This window comes from Rana temporaria, chromosome 7 (genome assembly GCF_905171775.1).
Source record: "Rana temporaria chromosome 7, aRanTem1.1, whole genome shotgun sequence".
Classification (NCBI taxonomy): domain Eukaryota; kingdom Metazoa; phylum Chordata; class Amphibia; order Anura; family Ranidae; genus Rana; species Rana temporaria.
Genome location: NC_053495.1, coordinates 95,063,556 through 95,087,806, shown reverse-complemented (window position 1 = coordinate 95,087,806; position 24,251 = coordinate 95,063,556). Strand labels below are relative to the sequence as shown.

The 24,251-nt window shown below is 41.7% G+C and overlaps 1 protein-coding gene across 9 annotated transcripts in view; it reads right to left on the bottom strand.

Moving 5' to 3' along the window:
- RBFOX2 (RNA binding fox-1 homolog 2) overlaps positions 1-24,251 on the bottom strand; it is a 204,114-nt gene that overhangs the window by 24,087 nt on the left and 155,776 nt on the right. For 5 of the 9 annotated variants that reach the window (XM_040359679.1, XM_040359681.1, XM_040359680.1 and 2 more), the window contains 3 exons: positions 22,778-22,919; positions 19,064-19,106; positions 1,444-1,538 (listed from right to left, as the gene is read on the bottom strand). In XM_040359679.1, the coding sequence (XP_040215613.1) occupies positions 1,444-1,538; positions 19,064-19,106; positions 22,778-22,919 (280 nt within the window). Of the gene's footprint in view, positions 1-1,443; positions 1,539-19,063; positions 19,107-20,128; positions 20,169-22,777; positions 22,920-24,251 lie in introns of those variants that run through there. The other 4 variants (XM_040359677.1, XM_040359684.1, XM_040359685.1 and 1 more) reach the window with 3 other exon arrangements.

The window sequence follows — 24,251 nt, the reverse complement described above, 5'->3', positions numbered from 1 at the left end:
ACAATGGTTTTAACACCATTTCACAGCTGCTATCTAAGGGATAGCTAGAGAGCCATTATTTGAGAAAGGAAGTTCACCAGGGACCAGGCGAATTTCGATCCATGTATGGGCAAAGCTGGTTGACAATTCAATTTTCCAATCATTTTCCTGTTCGATTTTTCTGCAATCGATAAATGCCGGTGTTGCGGCGGGAAATTACCCCGTCTAATAATGCCCACCCTGTACTAAGCAGGGGCAGTACGGAGAACAAAAGAGCCGCAGAATGTCTCTGAACTTGATCAGCTGTACACGGCGCCTGCGCAATTAAGACTACATTGTGCCACACGCGTCCGATGCTCGTGCAACTCTGCAAGGGGCGGGTGTATTATTTCATTGAACTCTGCAAGGGCGGATGCATACAGAAGAGGCCGTACTGTATCATGATGGGCAGAGCTCACACGATGGGGGAGAAGGGGGGATGCATACAGAAGAGGCCATATTGTATCATGATGGGCCTTACACGCTTCTCAATTATACATCCACCCCTTTGAGAAATGCACCCCCATCGTATGAGCCATGACACAATACTGCCTCTTCTGTATGCATCCACTCCTTGCAGAGTTACACAAGCATTGGGAGCGTGTGGCACAATGTACTTAATTGCGCAGGCGTCGTGTACAGCTGTTCATGTTCAGAGACTTTAGGCGGCTACTTTGACCTCCGTACTGACGGGGGTAATTTCTCGTCAGAACACCGGCAGCACAGATGTGTATATTCTAATAGCAGGGAAGTCTCCCTGGCTGTCAGAATACAAAGGCTCAGTGAGGAGGATTCCCTCATCCACAGAGTGTGTGGACAGGGAACCACCTAAAGCTATGTACTGCAAAACGTGTTAAGGCAAGTCTGGCACTTGAGCATTATTGCATACCACTGGTCAGATTATTAATTTATTCAGGCCACTGAAATGCATTGACACGCAAGCAATTAGGCCCGTTTAGTGTTTTTTTCTGCTTTTCAGCTCCCCTCCTAAATGTGCCTTTGGTGGATTTTTCTTCAGCCTGTAAATGCTCATCTTCTAATTCACCTGTGAACACCTGTGCATGGATACATAGGCTAATATTAAAGCGCTTCTACAGGCAGGAAATACAAATAAAAACACCAAAAGCCTGTAAAAGCCGCATTTAAGCCCAGTGTGCATGAGCCCTTATACACAAGGAAAATGTGTTAAAGATTTCAGTGTATAGCCAACCTACAAAGTCATGGCATAAATGTAAAAAGAGAACTTCTCAATCGTATAAGAGAAGTTCAAATTACAGAGCTACTGTTGAATGCACATAATTCTAAAAAAAAAAAAAAACATTATAAAAAAGTGTCCCTACTAAATCTATACTTTTGCGCGATGAAAAAAAAAATGTGAGGCAATATAACAAAATGGTAATCTGGTCTTTTCAAGCTGGGTCATACCCATCGCTGTAGGCTGCAGCAGCGGCGGCAGCAGCGGCAGTGGCAGCTGTGGCAGCAGTGGCTGGTTGAGTGTATCTGTAGGCTGCATATCCACCCTGTGTAAATAAAAATAAAATTATTGTCAGAAGCACTGGAAATCAACGGTAAAATGTTGTATTTACAAGTAAATTACTAATTTAAGGTCAGCAGGCTCTAGAAACTTTAATTGCGTGCTCATGTATAAAAATTGTGTCCCCCCCATCATTCATTTGCAACTGATAATATACAATGAAGAATGTGGTTGGAACACAAGATGATGGCCTGATAAAGTCTTCTGAAAATTAAACATTAACTTCCAGTAACCCGTAGTTAAGGTTACCAAATCAGAGTGACTTATGAGTTAAAGCTAGGATAACATAGGAAAGCTAAAAAAAAGTGGCATATGAAGGAAAACCAAAGTGTGTTCACTCATGTTCTAAGGACTGTAAGCCCATATAGCAAAACATATTTCACTTGTACTTTTTGAATGACAAAATTAAGTGTCAGAACAAAAAAAAAAAAAAAAAGTCAGTCCACAATCTTAAGGCTCCATATGCAGATGTTCACCTTTATAGTCAACAGCCAGGGGATAAAGTAAGGGGATGGGGGTGCTCATGCCATCAAGACTGCAGACTGGCTCCAAGTCAATGTGAGAGAATGGATATTTACTATGACCTCAGCTCACAGTACCTATTGGCTGGGTGGCAAATCCATTATATGTTGTGAATGCAACCTGAGGATATCTAGTGTGTACTGCCAAATGAGGTCATAGTAGACAAAAAATTCCCCCCACCAAAAGCCAGCTAGTATTTCAGACACCAAGCACACAAATACAAAACAAGGTGACTGATGGAGGCAAGCCGTCAATTGCCCTAACACATTGACATTTTCTACACAAACTAATGAGGTTGAGATACAGGTATTTTCTACAGCGTGCATTCAGGTGAGAATGTTAGAGTGTCAACAAGTCAGTTGGAGGTTAATGTTTAAATGGTGTATTCCACATCTACCACAAGTCATTAATACCCAAGGCAAACTGGAGAAGGAACTAGAGGGGATGACGATAAGATTAAAGTGAAGAAAAGAGCAGTAGTCTCAATATACAGCAATTTATCTGAATACAATCCCTTCATTGTTCTGTATTTAACCTTGTAGAATGAATTAATGCTCTTGCTAATTGCCTGACAGTGCACTGCAAAATCATTTATATATGTACATTTTCAAGCTTGATAAGGTCAGTCACTGGTGGGTAAGTTGGCAGAGCTTTTAAAATAGAAGTCCATCTTAGCCAAGGTTCACACTGGGCTGCGGAAGTGAAGCCGTGTGAGTTCAGCTGAACTCGCACGATTTCACTCCCGCTGGCAGTCCCGATTTTGGCCACGATTTCAGAGACATCTGTGCAGGTTTCTGCACAGATGTCAATGTAAATCGCGTCCCGAAATCGCAAAAAGTAGTACAGGAACTACTTTTTGAAATCGGTGCACCGATTAGGACAGTGCCATTGCCGACAATTGCCGGCAAATTCCGCCGATTTGAAAATCGCATCTCAAATCGTACCAGTATGAACCAGGCCTTAGACTAAGGTTTACTTTTGGGTGGAAGCTGGCAGAATAAATCAACCACTGGCTTTCAGAATTTGTCCAAAAAGTCCAATTGTTGGGCCTCCATGCCAGAATCTTCATCCTTGGTCTCCACACTTTGGAGTGGGGATGTTCCTCCCACTACAACAGAGGGAATCCCCTCCCACCAATCTGTCTAATGTAAACAAATAGGGAGACCTCACTGCAGAGCTCACTACCCAGATGTAAGAAACTGGTAGGGGGATTCAAATGGTCTACAGTAACCTTTACCACGTTTTGGTATGACTATTACTAAAATCATTACAGTGCACACATGGCATGGTTTACATTCTTAAAAATTACGAGAGGAAAACAAACATTGGAATGCACAGAGAAAATCAAGTAAAAAAATTATTTTTTGCAGTATATCTTTCAATGTCATTACAATTACTATTATATTAATTCTCAATTTAGATTTAGGATTGCAGTACAGTATATCTTTTAAATGTCACTGCAATATTACCACATTTATCCTCAATTTATATTTAGGTGTGCATATAACTAAAGCACATAAACATGTTTTTGAACGCCACGTTAAGGAATTTATCAAATTATTCAAAGAAAGCATTCTTAAATTTAAATAGGATTTGGTTAGATATAGTGTAATGTACAGTTCATACAAAAGGGAATCAAAACCGACTAGCCTTGCTCCAAACATGTACAGATACTGTCAGATGAAGCTGAATCAATTACATTAAAGCTCCTATTTTACAAAAGTCTCCTATGCGGTTAACAGATAGAAGGAAAATGCAGAAAATGAGGTGCAAAAATGCAAAGATCGCATTACGGTAATGGATTACGACCCTGCAAACGCTAATAACTATAACCATGTATGGGAGCATTTTCAAATAAAATTTAAAAGCACTCCTGTTCCCCCTTGCTAACCTCGCAGATGCAAAAGTGCACATAGGTCACGCATGCATATGTAAATGGCGATCGCACCACACGAGGCATTGCCATGAATGTCAGAGCAAGAGCAATCATTTTAGCACCAGACCTCCTGTGTACCACTGGAGATTTTTTAGGTACTGTACATTCGTGCCATCCCACGGGCAAACACAATTTTAAAGCATGACATGTTTGGTATCCATTTACTCTGCATACATTTTTTTTTTTATAACCGATGCAAAAATATTGTGCGACAAAAAAATGCCACAGGCCAAAAAAATAAATAAAAAGATTATAATATATATCTATATCTAAAAACAAAAACACTTTCTTAAACGGACAGGAATGTCAGAATTGGCTCAGATTGGAAATGGTTAAAAAATTGTTTATCATTAGTATTTGTCTATAATCAGCCCCATCAAATGGCCAACATTTCGATTTTGCCAACATTCACACAGAATGAATGTATATGCACTTTCCCCAACATATAGCTCTGTGGGTTTTTAATAAATACACCCCTAACAGTAATGATATTAATGGTGAAATCTTTGCGGCATAGGCAAAAAGGTAACTTTTTTGGGGGGCAGGTGATTGGATATTAAGGGAATGGGATGGAGGATTTTCTAGATCTGCTGGGCACATACATGGCACTGATAGGCATCCCTGGTGGCACGGTTAGGCTTTGTTGATGGGCACTGATTGGCAGCTGCCTGGGCACTGATTGGAATTTCCCTGGTGGGCCAGTGTGGGTGCCACCCTGGTGGTCCCAGCAGCATCCTTGTGGCCCTGGGATGGCATGCGAGGGGGGGGGGGTGGGCCCGCGCTGATAAATAATCAGCACAGACCCCGCCCATCAGGAGAGCAGCCGATCAGCTCTCCTCTACTGTCTGTCAGATGCGAGTGAGGAAAAGCCGTTCAACGGCTCTTCCTGTTTACATCATGATCAGCCGTGATTGGACATGGCTGATTACGTGGCATTTGTTGCGTTCCGTTGGAGGCTCTTTATCGAGATTGGTGTAGCGGTGTGCAAGACTGACACACCGCACCACCGATCGCTGCGATGCGCGCCCCCATGGGGGGCATATGACGTCCAGTCAGAATAACAACCGCCGCCCAGCCGTCATTCTGCTATAGGCCGGAGGGGAAGTGGTTAAACCACATTTGTTTGTTGACTTGGCAATATGTTTTGGGTCATTATGCTGGAAGACCCATCCACGACTCATCTTCAGTGTTCTGGCTGAGGGAAGGTGGTTCTCATTCAAATTTTTACAATATATGGCCCAGTTCATTGTAGCCATTCTGTGGACAGGTCTCTTATACACACACTCAAGCTGTCATTCGGAGTACCTTCTTGAATTGAACAGACTAGACTGTGTACAACATGAGAACATACTGTAGACCGGGCATCACTAAATGGCGGACCGCGGGCCAAATGCGGACCGCCTCACTCTCTTATGCGGCCCGCCGCGGTACCGCCATTTAGCAGCCTTTTCTTTCCCCTGCCGTCTCTGTAATCCTCACACAGAGCCGACAGGAGGAGGCGGGACAGTTCTGGATGCAGGGCGGAGTTGCCGGAGGTAAACAAGCAGGTGATTGGCTGCTAGGATGAAGGGCAGTCTTAGCAACCAATCATCATCTTACAACACCCGCCCTCCATCGGAGCTATGCCGTGCCTCCCTCCGATCTTCGGTCTATGCAAGGTGAGTGAGGGGGCAAAGTTGCAGTGGCTCTGTAGTTCCCTCACTGCGGGGGGGCCCTCAGGAGACCGGGATATCGCTCCATTGTTGCTGGCTGCAGTTATGAGCAGAGAGCGTCTACTCTCTGTCACACTGCCAAGACCTCGCACTGACAGCCCACCCCCCTCCTCCTCCGGACACTCAGACAGGAGAGGAGATAGAGAGAGCAGGAGCTTCTCCTCCTGTGTGCACCAGCAGCCCCGCCCACATCCAATCCCTGGCAGCTCCGTGCCTTGCAAAGGGAAAGTTCAGCAGCCTGCAGCTAGATAGATAGTGGATGAAAGATTGCAACCCTCCACAATAGGGGATCCACAGCTCTCCAGGACAGCCTTTCTTCCTTCCTTCAAACCTCTCAGTGATTGAAAAGAAAGCAGCTCACAGGTGGGTCAGTCATGAAGAGAGAGTCTGTTGTCACCTCCAGTGCCCCTCTACCAACACAGCAGCCTGCTGGGATTTCCCTGGTATGGTGCACTACAAGCCCCAGCATGCTCTGTCAGCCTATGTGTATGTATAGCACAGGTGAGTAGGCCTGCTTGCTGACCACAGTGGCAGAACTCCACTGCCCAAGTCAATGGCAGCTGGTGCTCAAATAAACTGAAAAAAACCCCCCCCATCAATTGCAGCCTCACTGTACCATCAAACGCTCCCACTGTGCCCCATCAAACGCTCCCACTGTGCCCCATCAAACGCTCCCACTGTGCCCCATCAAACGCTCCCACTGTGCCCATCGAATGCTCCCACTGTGCCCCCCCTACCGCTGTCTGCCCGGCACTTACCCTGTCTCAGTAGGGCAGACGGCGGGTGGGCACAATGCCCCCCCGCCATTTAGCAGCCTTTTCTTCCCCCTGCCGTCTCTGTAATCCTCACACAGAGCCGACAGCAGGAGGCGGGACAGTTCTGGATGGAGGGGGGCAGCAGTGGTTTCCTCCATGCTACCTTATATTTATTCTCTTTTCTAACACAGCAGGGGGAACTGCGAGTGCCAAGAATAGGGGGTGTCGGCGGCGGCCATTGATAGATTCATGCATTGCATGAATCTATCTATTGGTGATAGAGGGGGGTGGTTGGAGAGAGGGGGCAGCGACCGGGCGCACCACCACTGACCCAAGCCTCCATCTATGATGGAGGCTTTCTCTTATCTCGCCAGCCTCTGAGCACACCAATGTAAGGGAGAGCTCCGTGGACTGTAATGTAAAGGGGGATTCTGATATAAGTGAGGGCTTTGGTGAGTAGAGACCCCCTTATATCGGTTCCCAGAGCACCCCTTACATCAGAGTTCCCCTTTATATTACAATCCACAGAACTCCCCCTTAGGGCCCTTTCACATGGGACAAAACGGACACCATGATCATTGGAAAGGGCCCCGGGACCAGAGATCAGGGGGGCCTTTATGGTTCCCTGCACCGGGGCCCAGATGGTTCTAGTTATGCCTCTGAGTTACAGGGAGTGAGGACACTGGTCTGGAAAGCGGAAAAAGATAACTCGCTGAGGACATTAAAGTGGAGTTGTTGAGGGCTGTCATGTGGTGGGCTGAGGACATGAGGGTGGGGGGGGAGGGAGGCTGAGCGGACTGTGATGTATGGGGGGAGATGTGGATATTACAGGGTGGGAGATGTGGACATGACAGGGGGGAGGCTGAGGACTGTGATGTGGGGGCAATGAGGACAGTAATGTGAAGGGGGCTGAAGATAGTAATGAGGGGGGATAATGTAAATTGGGGCAAAGGACAGTACTGGCGGGGGGGTTAGTGTCAAGGTAGTCTGAGAACATTACTGTGGAGGGGGGAGATATAAAGGAGGACCTGAGGACACTCCTCAAGAGGGCTCTGATGTGCACTGGGGACTGAGGATGCTGATGTAAGAATGGGTTCAGATCTGTACATGTGCATATGTCGTGGGTAGGTCAGCCCTTTTTAATGGGCTGCACTGCCCGCAAAAAAACTGGGGAAAGACGTCCTTGACGTCTTTTCCAAAATAGTGCGGCAGCAACATGCGGTTTGGCACATGCGAAAAGGCGCAACGGGTAATGACATGATGTTCGGACCCCTGCTGGAAGAAAATTTTGCTGACCGGACCTCAGTGAATTTTAATTCATTACCCCTGCTGTAGACAGTCTCTGGGAGCCAGAATTGTTGTTGGTTGGTAGGTGATCAAATACTTATTTTACTCACTGAACTGCAACTCTGTTAATAACATTTGAATCATGTGTTTTCTGGATTTTTGGTTGATATTCTGTCTTTCATTTAAAATGCATCTATGATTAAAAAAAAAACTATAGACCCTTAATTTCTTTGTAAGTGGGCAAACTTACAAAATCTGCAGAGGATCAAATTATTATCCCCACTGTATAATGTTTGAGGGTTACAAGTAATTTTCTAGCAAAAAAATAAAATGTAGATTTCTACATGTAGAAGACAAGTGTCAGAATTGGCCCAGTTGGCAAGTGGTTAAATATTCGTTTGATATAGACTGTAGATATATTATAATCTGTAGAAATCTGTGCACAGGGCCGAAATGCAATACTGGATACTTGTAATCTTTGGGCCCTCATATGGCACTGCATTAAAAACAGGCTTGATTCTTTGATTGACAACACTGCATGGGCTTAGGTATAAAAAAAAAAATTGAATCTGAACAGTTTGCTGAGCCATCCAAAAATGCAAGGGAAAAAACGCTAATATACAACAAAGAAGCCACATGCGAACATGATCCAGAAACACCACCATCTTCACTGCACCAAAGCACATTAACCACTTCCAGACCGCCCACACATTCCCGAGGGCTCTCCGAGTGTTTTGAATGTCTTCGGCGCCTCCACCCCACCTCTGGTTACATGTGGTACTGCATACACTAGCAGTGCCACTGAATTGAATTACCTGAGTTTCCATTATTTCCTATGGGGAAACTCGCGTTGATATATATGCAAGTGTTTTGTGTTTTACAAGCATTCTTCTGGAATGAATTAAGCTCGTAATCCAAGGTACCACTGAATATATAAACACACACAATATATATATATATATATATATATATATATATATATATATATATATATATATCCCCTGCAGATTTTGTAAATTTGCCAACTTACAAAGAAATGAAGGATCATTTATACCATAGTTGTATTTTAAATGATGGATCCAGAAAAACAAACAAAAAGAACAATACAAATGTTATAAAATGCAGTTCAGCGAGTAAAATAAGTATTTGATCCCCAAGCAAAATATTTCTTGCTACTTGGTAGAGAAACCCTGGTTGGTAAGCACAGAGGTAAGACATTTATTGTAGTTGGTTACCAGGTTTACACACATCTCAGGAGGGATCTTTTCTACAGATCTTCTCTAAATCCTTAAGGTTTCTTGGCTGTGGATTGGCAACTCAAAGTTTCAGCTCCCTCCATGTTTTCTATAGGATTAAGGTCTGGAGACTGGCTAGGCCACTCCATGACCTTAATGTGCTTCTTCTTTAGCCACTCCTTTGTTGCCAGTAGGTTTTGGGTAATCGTCATGCTAGAAACAGCCCCAAAACATAATGTTTCCGCCTCTGTGCTTGACTGTAGGGATGGTGTTTTTAGTGTCATAGTCAGCATTTTTCTTCCTTCAAACATGGCAAGTCCCGTTCCAAAAGGCACATTTACAGTCATGCCAACAAACATCTAAATCAGGGGTGTCCAAACTTTTTTCAAAGAGGGCCAGATTTGATGAAGTGAACATGCGTAAGGGCCGACTATTTTGCCTGACATTTTTTGAACCATTAAAATTAGATGCAAATGAACTATTACTGCGCAACAATAATTATTTTGCCTTTGTTGCTGTTCGTGGTGAAGAGTCTAAGGATAAGCTTGATCATGTTATTTGGATATACCATATTTATCGGCGTATAACACGCACCTTCATTTTACGAGGGATGTTTCAGGAAAAAAACATACATTTTAAATAAAGAACTGTGAAGCATAAGGGCCAGTGCCAATCTACAGCCTCACCGTTGCCACGAATGCAACCTTTGAATGCAGCCTTGCCATTGACACAGATGCCCATCTGCAGCCTCGGAGGGGACGGGGGGGCGGGACGAGTGCTAACAGATTACATACAGGAGAATCTCCTGTTTACTTGGCAGCCTCTTTAATACAAAGTCCCGCCTCCTATGGTGGACAGAACAGTCGTTCAATGCTATCCCAGGAGACGGGACTTCCTTTTACAGAGGCTGCCAACAGGAGATTCTCCTGTATGTAATCTGACGGCACTTGTCCCGCCCATTCAATCCTACAGAAAATTTATGGAGGGCGTTAAAACTTTGAGTTGCCAAGAAACCTTAAGGACTTAGAGAAGATCTGTAAAGAAGAGTAGACCAAAACCCTTGTGAGAGGTGTGCAAACCTGGTCACAAACTACAAGAAACTTATTTTGCTGTGCTTGCCAGCAATGGTTTATCCACAAAGTGACGTTTTGCTTGGGGATCAAATACTTATTTTATTCATTGCAACTTAAATTTATAGCATTTGTTGTATGGGTTTTTTCTGGATATTTGGTTGATATGTCTATCATTTAAAATACACCTATGATAAAAAGTATAGACCCTACACTGTCCTTACACCAGAGTACGACTTGTGCTCTATTAAAACTGTGAAGTGAATCAGGCAGGTACGTCATCTCATCAGGTGTTTATTACCACAAGTTAGGTAGCCTCTTACCAAAATCTCTAACTTAAGCAAATAGATCATGAAGCACCTTTTTAGTAGACCAGGAGGTCAGCCCACATTGGCCCGTAATGTGCACAAGAGGGTTGATCCACACAGAACCACCAGCTAAACTCAAATAATCCTCCCAGATTTTAAGAGCAGGAGCCCCACAGAGTAAAAGCGCCATACATATCTATTTAGCAACAGACTTACAATGTGGACACGTGATAAAAACCCTTTAGCCCTGTCCCAATGTTTTTGTGCCCAGTAAGCAAGTGTTTTTTTTACCAGAGAACATTGTCAGGGGATTGCAGCATGACCGGCGATGTCCATACCAGTTTTTATGGACCCCGGATGCCCTGTAACCATAGCAACCAATATAACTACATGCAAATCTATTGAGGGCTGTATAGTTTAAAAATATACATATTAGGTGACCCATCAAAATATGGGTCTAAGCAGAATGCAAATTGAAAAAAAAAAAAAAAAACAAGGGTAAGGGAGGGACTTAAATTGTTCATGTGCTGTAACACTAGGCAAAGGAACTCGGAGTCCACTAGAAAGAATGCCATCTTGTGGATAGACCCCCTATTATTGACGAAAGCAGGCTGCCCTTCCAGAGATCTACTAATCTCTTTTTAAATTAGGGGATCAGGTAAAAGGCTGTGTAACTTGTGGTGGAGGACATGATGAAAACACTTACCTGCCTTTTCACTTCACAGTTTGAAGATTTGCATGGACATTTTTGGTTCAAATATTGGGGTTGATTTATCAAAGGCAATATACTGTGTACTGCAAGTGCTCCAGAACTTCGTAATTAACCACTTGAGACCCGCGCTATTGACAAAAGACGTCAACAGCGCGGCTCTCAAGTGGCAAGTGGACGTCATTTAAAGTGCATTACCCGCGCGCCTCTGGGGGGCACGCAGCAGGTAAACACTGTCCCGACGCATCGCTGAAGAGCCGATGCGTGTACCTGGCGGCCGCAATGTCCGCCGTGTACACGTGATTGTCGGTAACACAGCAGGGACATGGAGCTCAGTGTGTAAACACAGAGCTCCACGTGCTGTCAGAGGAGAGGAGACCGATCTGTGTCCCTTGTACATAGAGACACATCATCGGTCACCTCCCCCAGTCACCCCCCTCCCCCCACACAGTTAGAACACACCCAGGATACACATTTAACCCCTTCCTCACCCCCTAGTGTTAACCCCTTCCCTGCCAGTCACATTTATACAGTAATTAGTGCATTTTTATAGCACTAATCGCTGTATAAATGTGATTGGTCCCAAATGTGTCAAAAGTGTCCGATACGTCCGCCGCAATATCGCAGTCCCAATAAAAATCGCAGATCGCCATTACTAGTGAAAAAAAAATCATAATTCTGTTCCCCATTTTGTAGGCGCTATAACTTTTGCGCAAACCAGTCGCTTATTGCGATTTTTTTTTACAAAAATACGTCGAAAAATACGTATCAGCCTTAATTTTTTAAAAAAAATTGGGATATTTATTATAGCAACAAGTAAAAAATATATATATATTTTTAAAATTGTCGCTTTTTTTGTTTATAGCGCAAAAAAAAAAAAAAAAGGTGATCAAATACCACCAAAATAAAGCTCTATTTGTGGGGAAAAAAGGACGTCGATTTTGTTTGGGAGCCACGTCGCACGACCGCGCAAATGTCAGTTAAAGCGACGCAGTGCCGGAAGCTGAAATTTCGCCTGGGCACGAAGGGGGTTTATGTGCCCAGTAAGCAAGTGGTTAAGGTAACACTTCACTTTGTAAAGAAAACATAATCACAAGGGGAGAAACAAAAACGGCATTTGTGCTTGCACATGATTGGATAGAAATCAGCAGAGCTTCCCCTTATTTGAGAGCTTTCTCTCGTATCTAGAGCAACAGCACTAGCAGTGCACAGTATATTTGCCTTTACTACTCAACCCTCATTGTGTAATTGGAGCACAATTTGTACTCACTGATTTGAGCAGAGAGTCTATTTACAAAATTATTTTATTGGTAGAAAAATGAATTCAACAGTAGTGTGATGGTTATATCAAACAAAGAAAGGGATCCCAACAGAGGGATACGATATGCATTGTACATTATTCTCCAATCAAAATGGAAACAGTGTCTGTAAGCTGCAAATTAGAGCATTTGGTGCCCCTAATTGTACTGTAAGAAGAGCAAAAACTTGGAAGCCCCAAGCGAAAAAAAGGGCATATATACATGTATTGACTGTATATAAGTTATGTTATCATCTTGACTAAACCGACTCCAGGAAATTAGGTGTTTGAGAGAATCCTACAGAGAAAGAAAAATGTTGAATCAAGAATTGAAAAGCAAGAGGAAAAGAGAAAAAAAGAAATGGGGGAGAGAGAGAGTCCATCAGGGCCTGGAAGATATTAATTTGAAAGAAATATATTGTTGGACCTGGAGGGTTAGTTGTATGTTACCCATGGCTGCCAAACTCCAAGAAATGTATTGCGTCAGAGGCTAGGGCCGCCAGTTTGTTACTCATACGGTTTTTAACCGCTTTCAAAACCAAGCACAGAAGTTTTCCATGCCCTCACAATAGCCAACCTAAAAAGGTGCCGAGCCAATTGGCGTTCCGGACGAAGGAGTTCTGGGATAGGTTTACAAAGAAGGGCTTCATAGGGGTCTCTCTTAAGATTGGAATGAAACATATTATGAAGAACGGTATAACCCTGATCCATAGTCTACAGACCTTAGGACATAGTTGCATAGTAAGGGAGATTGAAAAAAAAAAAAAAGACACAAGTCCAACCTATAAATGTCCATCAAGCCCACCAAATGTGTGCCATGGTTCCCTCTTGTGAGCAACCCCTAAAACAAAGCGGAATAGGGTGGGCTAAAACGAGCTAATCTGTTACCATCTATAGAACACCTTGTAGGCATTGAGAACATGCCTAGAGCTCTTGGTAAGTGCCATTGTCATGACCTGCAAGTCCTCTGGATCCAACTGTCTTCCCAAGTCCCTCTCCCACTGAAGATAATACGGTTTCAGTGGTGGTTTTTGGGAGGAGATAATTGATGAATAAAGCAAGGATATTAATCACTGGGAATGAGGTTTTGCCCTGCAGAGGCTTTCAAAGGAAGTCAATGTGTATGGGGTGGGTTGGACCCTTATGAGTTGTTGGAGGAAGTGTCTAATTTGTAGGTAACTAATGTTCCCGTAAGGGGATATCGTGGGAAGATCTAAAGCCTCGTACACACGATCGGATTTCCATCAAACAAATCCATGGAATTTTGTGCAAAGGACGTTGGCCGTGAAATTGGTATGCATACAGAATGAACTTTTTCAGCCAACATACACAAAATTACGTGTTTTTCAGCTCTTTGACGCCACCTTTGGGCAACTTCTGCTAATGTTGTGCTACGGTTAGCATTAGTTCATAGCATGCGTGTTTGTACTTTGGATTTTTTTCAAACGGACTTGTGTACACACAACTGGATAATCCAAGACACGTTTGTTGTCGGAAAATTTGAAAGCATGCCATAAAACATTTGTGGTCGGAAAATCTGACAATTGTCCGATGGAGCGTACAAACTGTTGTATTATCCAACAAAACCCTGCCTTCACACATTTTTTGTCTGAAAATCCGATTGTGTGTGCGAGGCTTGAGTGTCAAAAGTTAGTATTCTTGTTGGGGTAAACAGAAAATAGATGTCCGTGAAGCCATTATCTATCCATCATAAGAATTGTTTAGAATTTTCACAGCCGGGGGGAAATAGTGGGCAGTGAATACAACGTAGCAAGAGTAAATGGGGAGATATTAAGCCCGCTGAAAATTGAAGTCCCACAGGCGAAGAGAGTGTCAAACACGGCCCGAACCCAGTCGAGAGATGTCGGGGGGGGGGGGGGCCGGGGAGAGAATAAATAGGATGGGATTCGACCATGTCATGTAGATGTGAAAATGGGGATATGTTTACTGCAATGTAATATGCTTGGAGTTCGGGAACCAAAAATCCCATATTGATCCTACGAACGTATAAGACCTGTTTATTGATTCTGGGACGAGTACGACCCCAGCTAAAGTTCAAGAGTTTGCATTGGTGTATTCGCAGTATGTACGAGGCAATCTGGACAGGTAGCACTCGGAAGAAATATAACAATTTCAGAAGATAGGTCATATGAACTACAGAGATCCTGTGAAACCAAGATAAACGGGAAGTGAGACCAGGATGAGAGCACGTCGGTAAGTTTCCTAAAGAGAGAGAGGGGGGGGGGGGGGGGGGGAGTTGGGTCGGTATAACCCATCATACTTAGGGGCGAGTCATATACCTAAATAAGGCAACGAGAGGGGCCATTGAACTTTAAGCAGAATTTCATGACAATTACTTGCCGATTTGATGCAATTAATTTGTCGTTATATTTTCATTATTTATCAATTTTAGGGAAGCGCACCTACATGCATATACAGACCCTTAACAGGCTGTATAAAGATCATGATTTCTGCAGCTGCAGGCACGTGTAGAAATGACTTTAAAAAGTTAAATACCAGAAACTAAAACTATAACACCTCTCTACCCATAATTGTCTGGCAGCAGGGACTTGTATTAAAGCAATTTTTTTCCTTGTTAATATGTAAACACTTTAAATGCCAAAGTCTTCACCTTAACCAGTTTAGCACATTGGACATACCTAGTACTTTTAAAGTGTGGATTCTTTAAGCACTTCCTGACCGATCTATAGCACTAACTGATACAGGACTGCAGCTGGCTGTAGGATCACACGCATACACACGCGATCCTGCACTGGCATCTCTGCTATGACAATTCACAGCAGAAGTCGATTCAACAGGTGTAGAGGACTCAATGTCCTCCAGCACCTTCTAATTGTCAGAAAACAAAACATACCTCAGTTCCGACAGGGGGGGGGGGGGGTGTATTCTGTGTCTCTGCAAAGCAGGGAATAGAATCAATCTCTTTATTGATTGATTGATTTAATAGATTTATAATGCGCCAAATACTGACCCGTCAGGGCAGTGTCTAAGCGCAGAAAACATAACTGGAAATAGAGAAATCAAGTCAGGGAGGGAAAGAAATAGAAGGAAAAGAAAAAAGGAGAGCAAAAAAAAAAAAAACTAAAAAAAAACAGATCACCAGGGAACAACAGGGAGAACTAACATGACTCGGCCTGCTTTTTCTCAAAAAAACAAGTTTTTAGCCTTTTACGAAAGGCCATAATAGAGGGGAGAGACTGAATGGAAACAGGGAGACTATTCCATAGAGCCGTTGCTCTTACAGAAAAGAGTCTGCCCCCAAAGGTAAGCAAACGGGCAGATGTGCAAGTGACAAGACCAGCTGTTAGTGATCTGAGTGCTCGTGCAGGAGCATATCGCGTTATCAAGGAATTCAGATATTGCGGGCCCGTCCCATGATAAGCGCGATAGGCGAGACAAAAAGCCTTAAACTCAACGCAATCTACCACAGTGAGCCAGTGCAGTGATCGCAGGGTAGGGGTAATATGCTCCCGCCTATTTAGGCCAGAGATTAGTCTAGCGGCCTGGTTCTGGACGAGCTGGATTTTCCTCAGCCATTTTAGAGGCATACCCAAATACACAATGCTGTTAAAGTCAATCCGGGAGTTGACGAGAGATTGAACCAAGACTGGTGGTACTGAGAAAACAGATTTCCCCTAGTGAAAGCGGCACACTACACAAAAACACTGGCTAGGCACACAGTTCACCCTTTGATCATCCTAGATGTTTAACCCCTTCCTAACCAGTGTCATTAGTACAGTGACTGTGCATATTTTTAGCACTGATCACTGTATTAGTGTCCCTGGTTCCCTCTTGCAAGGTGTCAGATTGTATAAGTATGCCACCAAAAGAAAGCTCTATTTTTGGGGAGGAAAACATTTCAAATTTTATTTGGGTAGTGTCATGTGAACGTGTATGTAAACTGTGGTCGCACTATACATGCGACATTGCCACGAACGTCAGAGTGAAAACAATGCTAGCATAAGAGCCAATAGTTAACCCTAAACTGATGAGCTGTAAAGGATTTTAAAGCATCACCGATGACATTTTTTGGGCACCATAAGTTTTTGGCAATTTTCGCAGGTGCATGCAATTTTAAGACATGGAATGTTTGGTATTTAATTTACTCAATGCAATCTCGTCTTTTAAATTTTAACCCAAAACGGGTATTATATTGTGTGTTTTTGCATGTATTTAATTATACTTTTCCTGAATATTTGTGCGACATAAAAATTTGCATCTTTTTATTCTACAGGGCCTGCGCTTTCAGCAAATATATGTTCTGGGGGTTTAAGTAATTTTATTGCCAGAAATTATGATTTTTACATGTATGCAAAAGAAAAAATGCCCTGGGAGCTGAACAGGTTAAGGGAAAAAACATTTCATGTCTTTAGCAAACCTAACTTACACCACCACAATGTATCCTTCCTCATTTTTAAATTTGTCTGAATCCCAATTTACCCAAAATTTGGGATTTTGGGCAATACACATGTAACACAAGTGCTTTTGTACTATGTAAAATATAATCACTGTTCAGCTAAATCAGAATATATCAGTGATTTATAGAGATTATTATGATTATAGACAATCAAAAAATGTCAAGGGTTACAGACTGAAGGAAGGAACATCGGCTGTATTTATTTACAGTAACATTTAAATTAATCAGGGTCTTAAAGTGGTTTTAAACCTAGTTGCACCACTTGTCCTACAGGTAAGCCTATAATAAGGCTTACATGTAGGTACTGCAAATATCACCTAAATCTGCATGGTTTAGACGATAATTACCATATAAACTACCATAAACGTACCGCCATGCTGTTTTTGTACTAGCAAGTGCCGTAACTGACGTCTACTGCATGCATGAGAGCGACATCATACTAGCCCATTATGCTTTTACTTTGCAGGGGGAAAAAAGTAAAACCCATCAGGGTTTACTTCCTCTTTAAGAAAATGGCAAGGATTTCCGGCTTCAGCCAAAAATATTGACATCCTGTTTTAACAGTGTAATAAAGCCCCCAACAGCAAAGAGGAAAACGGATTACTTGTGAAAATAGAGATCACAGAAAGGCTGCAAGTCATGACAGCAGTGAAATGAAGAAAGGCATGTTAATAGAAATACAAGTAGTAGAGAAAAGCAGGTGCAGGGAGGGAGGCAATGAAGGAAATCAGTTTTCAGCTACTCAAAGTTTAACTGGCATGTAAAAAGGTAGGCTAGTCTGAAATGTATGTTGCAGGGCAGCAGAAAATGTAAAGTTGTCAAGTTGTGACATACCCATTTCTCTTTTTGTGTTAACATTCTGCTGGTATTTAAAGGATAATGCGCGGGTTTACCTGGGACAGGTAAGTATACAGACGACTTGTTTTCTCGGCAGGAAACACTCTGCTGGGAATCCCGACGCAGGGGTTCTCTATATTCCTGTCGGGATTCTTGTCCGTTTTCCTGATTGGAAAACCGCTAGGGAGCATACACACGGCCGGGATTCCCAGCCAAATGCTCTCCTGGCAGTCTCCCTGCCGGAAAAACCGGTCGTGTGTACGAGGCTTCACTGTGACCATTTGAAAACAGCCCACACAGCTTAACTCACACGTCAGCAGGATTCATTTACAGTTTCCTGTGAATGAATGCCTGCAAGTACTGTCAGACATTGCAGCTGACAGCGTGTAGTTTTCAATGAGTTGCGAGGACACTTGAGCATCCTTGTAGTCGACTGATCTTCTTTCTTCCAGCAAACTGCCTGCCCGTACGAGGTATGAACAGACAGCTATCCTAAGAGACTTCAGGAACTATACATTGCACCTGATTATCTGCTGACTGTGGGTGTATTGCTATGCAGGTTCCTTTACTAAAATGGCCTTCCAACAAGAAAAACAAATTGTGTTTTTAAAGTGTCAATCTACCTAGTACTGACTTTTTTGGTAGATGCCACAACCATTATATTGCTTGGTGACAGGGTATGCACAAGTGAAGTGGTCATAACTGCATTGGGCTGATTTTAAAATTGAATTTAATACAGAATTTTTTTTTTTAACTTACAGTATGGAGAATGTTTTTAAGCTAGAAACAAAGTGCAACACAAAACCCCCAGGTAGACCGGAAAAAAATATTCAGGACGATTTCACAGTTTGCAATTTCAAAACAAATGGAATGCAAGGGATGATTAGCCCACCAGGCTAAAATTGCCTTGGTCACATTTTTTTTTTAACAGTATTTACATTTCATGAAATACATAAAATAATAAAAAAAAGGACATCTCACATAATAAACGACAACCTTGAATAAAAAATAAAAATAGCATTTACTCTAACTACCAGATATGTAGATCTCCCTCCAGTTTATTATGTTCCAATCTATGTTAATTCAATGTGCATATTCCCCCCTCTCATGCACTTCATATAAATGATGCAAAGAAACCAGAGATCTGAATTCTTGCACTAGTTCTCCAACTTTGCTGTGAGTTATTTCAGATGTCAGCGTTTTGCTTTTCGAAATCACATAAATCTTAACTTTCGAACATATAATTCTAAATACAAATCTGAAGAGTCTTTTCAGGAAAGTGGGCTCTGTTCCCTTCTCCAACAAGGTGTTAATTATGGGTTAGTAATTTAAATCTTGGTTCACAGCAATCTGCACTCTGATTGGTTGGAATAAGGGGGAGGAGGCCATGTGAGAGGGCGCCTACCTGAGGTAGCTTAGGGTTTAAGATTGGTTCCTGTAAGACTAGTCTATAACAGAACAAAAACAATATTGAAACCCCAGATGTAAAAAAGAACCAAAAAGATATGCAAATGATCAACATGAGAAGCCTGCGGAGAGAAAATGATTAGACAAAAATAAAACCCTACCCCTCTTCCCAGTCACTCAATGCCCCTCCTGGATTCCCAGTTACTAGGGAGGAGCAAGCCAGCCTGTGGTGCACCAAATTTTACGGTATTTCTTAGCATGCGGTTTACAGAGTTTGAGATTCTAGCATAGCCTTCTTCACCCCCTGAATGAGAAGCCACAGGAGTCAGGAGTACAGTGGGGAAAGCAAAGCTTAGAAAGGTGAAGGTAAATATGTAGAGAGGAACCAAACATGAAAAGAAAAGAAGAGGGAAGAAAAAGACAGAGCCGGGTAGGTAAATAGAAAGGAAAGAAATGGGCTGTGGGCGTGACAGGTGGTCACCCCTTGGGAAAATATACAAATCTACTTGTAAGCACTAGGGACCCCAAAAAAAAAAAAAAAACTTTTTACCTGAGCTAGAATTTCAGTCTGTTCTGGTAGGTCAAGTTAACACCCCCCCCCCCCCCCCAACAAGGTTAGTTAGGTTGGAGCCTGAGTATATGATAGCAGCGGGGAGGCGACCAACACCATTGCATGCATTACTAAACATCCCCAAGAAGGCCAAGATCTACCTACTGCCACCACAATGACACCACCTTGAATTCTATCATTCCAGCGGCCAGAGCAGTGTGTTTAAAAACAGCATGCCTGCATTCCCAGACACAACACAACTGATGTTATAAACAAAACAAAAATCAAATGAGAAAAATATAAACTGATTGAAAAAATTTTAAGGCACAATAATGAGAAATAATAGAGTGTAATAATGGATGTGACATGGATGGGAATTAAGGCTGGCTTGCATGGGCAAAGAGGAATTGGGAAGTGGGAAGCAGGACTGAATTAGAATTGATTGGATATTAAAATATAAATTAGGGATTTTTATATATATTTTGAATTTTAAGGTCTTCATTGCATACTTACATATAATTCTGTGCCATAAAATCCATCCTGATATAGCACACTATAGAATCACACCAGGAAGGGGGGGGGATAAAATGATAATAAAAAACAAACAAAAAAAAAAAAACACATTCCGGTTATTAACAGCAGCTGCATGCACCATGCCATAAAAATCATAAGCAGGCAAGAGAGATGTATGAATATCCTCTTAAACACCTCACTAGCTACAGTTGTCAACATCAGCTAAACTAACGCTAGACATTTTCATACAGCAAGATGATCACTGCATTATTGCACATGAAATTAGACTTGAAAATTGTTCTTGACTACAGATTAAATACAGTAACTTCAGAAAAAAAGCATGTACCTATAGGTTAATGTCTTGCAAGCAGCTGAATTGCATGGTTTTACTAAAATGCATTTTAAAAATACTAAAACATAAAAAAAGTCTTCCCATTGTTTTGAAAGTTACCAAGATGCAAGAGTTTCTTTCGCCTTAGTGCTCATTAAAATGTTGGGTCATCGAAACGATACATCATTTTGGATAGATTGATGAATGGGTTTTTAATTGCTATCCAGGACACACACACATACTACATCATGAAGGGATGCCACTGGTGAGATTACCAAAAGCAATCAGTGTGGACTGTAGTCATTGGTACCTTCTCCATGCACTCAGCTTTCAAAAGGGTGCTATTAAAATGATAGCTGGGGAACAGATTCAGAATAAAAAAAATGTTTACTGCTCTGGAACTTGCATAAAGCTGGTCACGCTTTAGATGGGAAAATGTCTTCAGTTTAGAACCCTGTTAACTGCTAATTTGACAAATGTGTGTTCCAAATACGTGTCATTCACAAATTTTGTTCTAAGTAGAAATGGGGCATTTCATTTTTTCATTCAGTTTCTTCCTCTTTTGCTTCTCCCCAACCACAAACACTGGAGTGCTTTATGTTTTTTGCAGGCATTATGTTAGAATATGTCAGGTTGGATTTGGTAAATTCCATAATATCCTGTAGGCCATTTCTGCTTGATGCAATAGTTGTTTAAACATTTTTTTCAAAAAAAAAAGATTCAATAGAGTACTGTATCCCCTATTTCGGATTAAATATTGTAAATCACATTACAGTATGCATAGGCTCAGAGGTCAAATTTTCTTTCATTGAGGAAAAAAAAACTCACACTAGTGCATTGTCATTATTCCATGTGACCCATTGCATGTGCTAAGGAACCATAAAACGGAGCTCCAACACCATCAACGGGTATGGGCCAATAGGTTTCTCAGGCCTAATGAAAAATGCAAGTTACCAGAGTTCTTTAAAATGGCCCATACGTGGAGGTATATACCCTTTACATTTAAACTAAAGTAATACGTTTACATATATTTGTAAAAACTTGCAAAACAGTTGCTGCTTTCAGGTTATGTCATGGTTTTAATCTATATAACTTATTGAATATATAAAACAACTTTGTTTATCAAGAAACTGGAAGTAGATAGTTAAAACGAGGCCAAATTTCACTTATGGTTATTCATACATCCCGCAAGTTTGCTCACCCAGTTATGTATGAGGCCAAATTTCATGCGTGTCAGCTATGACTGGTCACACAAAAACACACAAGTGCAGTTACTGACAAGCTCAAACAGCCTCCTCCCCGCTCCCGCAAACCAGTCTTGCCCCTAATTTCCTCCATCTGGGCCCTGCTCTAAACTTGATTTCACTCAGTAAACATATCTGATTTAAGGCCATTGTCAAGAGGGATATAATATTTTACAATACCCTCTGAATGGAAAAATGGAAATTACGCTAAAAAAATGTAATATTCTAATAGAAATTTGCGTTTTAAAAGGTAATACTAATATTTTTTACAATAAAATGATGCAATCTTTTCTTTCTATGCTTTCACCTTGCTACAATAACTTCACAACTATTTAAGGCCCACCTTCGGTCAAATCTTATTTTCTTTTGTATAGAGTGGGGAAGCGCGAGAGCCTCTGTCAGATTTTTTCAGTCTGTGCCCCTAATAGGGAAAAATTCTATTTGCTTCCTGTCAGGACATTCTCCAATGGGAACACAGACCCGTAACATATACATTTGTAAAACAAAGGATGAGAACAATGTTTTTATATGGTCTGAGCTTTCCTGTCCGATTGACAATCCCATTCCTTGTCATGTCACATGGAAAGAAATTAAGAGAATCTACTGAACAGGTTTACAAACAGATATTAAAAACAGAAATTGGCAACTCTTTCCCACTCTATTCACACTGAGGAAAAAAAAAAAACGTGGCTTGAGTTGGTACTTAATTGTATGCAACTAATCTATGGTAAATATGCATTATGGTTACATACATTATATAAAATGCACATATGTGCCTGCATGTTTGTGGGTGTGTCTTATGACATTCTGAATATAGATTTAAAGTAGCACAATATGGTGCAGTAAAGGTGCTAAAATTTTCAATGTGTCTTAAATATTGATAAATGACAAACTATGGCAAAAAAAAACGTAATAGTTTAAAAATCTAAATTTTAAAAATCTTTTCACATCTACTGGGTAACTTTTTTTTAAATACATTTTTAAGTGTTTCTGGCTATACAGCTAGTGACTAGAATTATAATTCTTTCCCATTTTCTTCATTAGATTCCTATTCTTTGTATGCCTTCTACTTACCCAGGGTAGGTTGGTATAGCAGTAGGTTGCATTGCCCGTACTGCACCATATACCGTCCTCCCTCGACCCCTCAAATGTGCCCCTCGAAAGGCAGCTGCCGTAGTAGCAGCTGCTGCAGCTGTAGGGTAGGGAAATCCAGGAACTGCAAAAAGGAAAGACAGAAAGGGAAGGAAGGTGATAAAGAAAGAAAGGACACAGAAAAGAGACAAAAAAAAGAAGGTGAGATAATTTAATATTTCATGAACAAAACATCCTGTCACTCTGTGGAAGGGAATAGCAAAAAGTATTTATCATTTACAGTTTATTCGCCTGGCAATACAACTTCCAAAGCTCTGAGCAAACATTTCTCCATTTTACCTAGACTGTCTGAACTTCTCCTTAAGACCCCTTTCACACTGGGGCGTTTTTCATGCGCTTTAGCGCCAAAAATAGTGCCTGTAAAGCACCTGAAAGAAGCATCATCTGCAATCCCAATGTGAAAGCCAGAGTGTTTTCACACTGGCAGGGCGTCAAAAAAAGTCCTGCAAGCAGCTTCTTTGCAGCGGTAAATACACCACTCCTAAAGAGCCCCTTCCCACTAAAATCAATGGGAAGCGCCTGCAAAGTGCCTTGGCAGTTTCGCTTTGTAGACGCTTTTAACCATTTATTCGGCTAGTGCTCAAAAAAACACTGGTAAAGCGGTAGTTTTAGCATTTGCTTTACCAGCGTTTTTCAGGCATTGGCAGTGTGAAAGGGCTCTAAAAAGGGAGTCTGTAAGGTGCTCAACATAATTGTCCTAAGAGACATTACTACACAATGTTGCCTTTTTTAATCAGATATGATAAAGATACACTTTACTTAAAATGTGGTTGATGGTGTCTACCTCTCCCTTTTCCTTTCTTTGAAGTTCTTTCAGTTTCCTCCCAACTCAAGTGATACAGTTAAAATACATGTGCGTGAATAAATAGCTTTTTTATTCCTACACCCCTGCCACACTGCATGGTGACTAAAAGGGATATAGTGTAAGCATGTTCCAAATCTAAACTGCTGGCTCTCCCTTCAAGTACTGGTGTGAAATTGATTATAGGACACATACAAAGACATTCCTAAATTTCACTTATAGCTTTAGGCTCCATGCACTTGAAGTAAAAAAAATGCTGGAAAAATCACTAGGTAAGGAACGCTGGTAAAAGCTTTTTGTAGTAGCGTTTTGGCAGTGTTTAGGAGTATTAGCATTTTATTGCTCTTTTTGCAGTAAAAAAAGGGGGGGGGGCTTGTGTGGAGTAGTCTGCTTGTGTGGAGTAGTCTAATATAGGACGCAATCACCAGATAAATTAACTCAGGTATGGAATCCTTTTTGGAACCCACACAGTTGGGCAACAGCAGTAAAATGTTAACACTTTAATTTGCATAACCAGAGAACAATTTTTAAAATGCTGGCTTTTTAACCTACAATTATCGAACAAAAGATTAGAAAGTTGTTTAAAAGTTCATG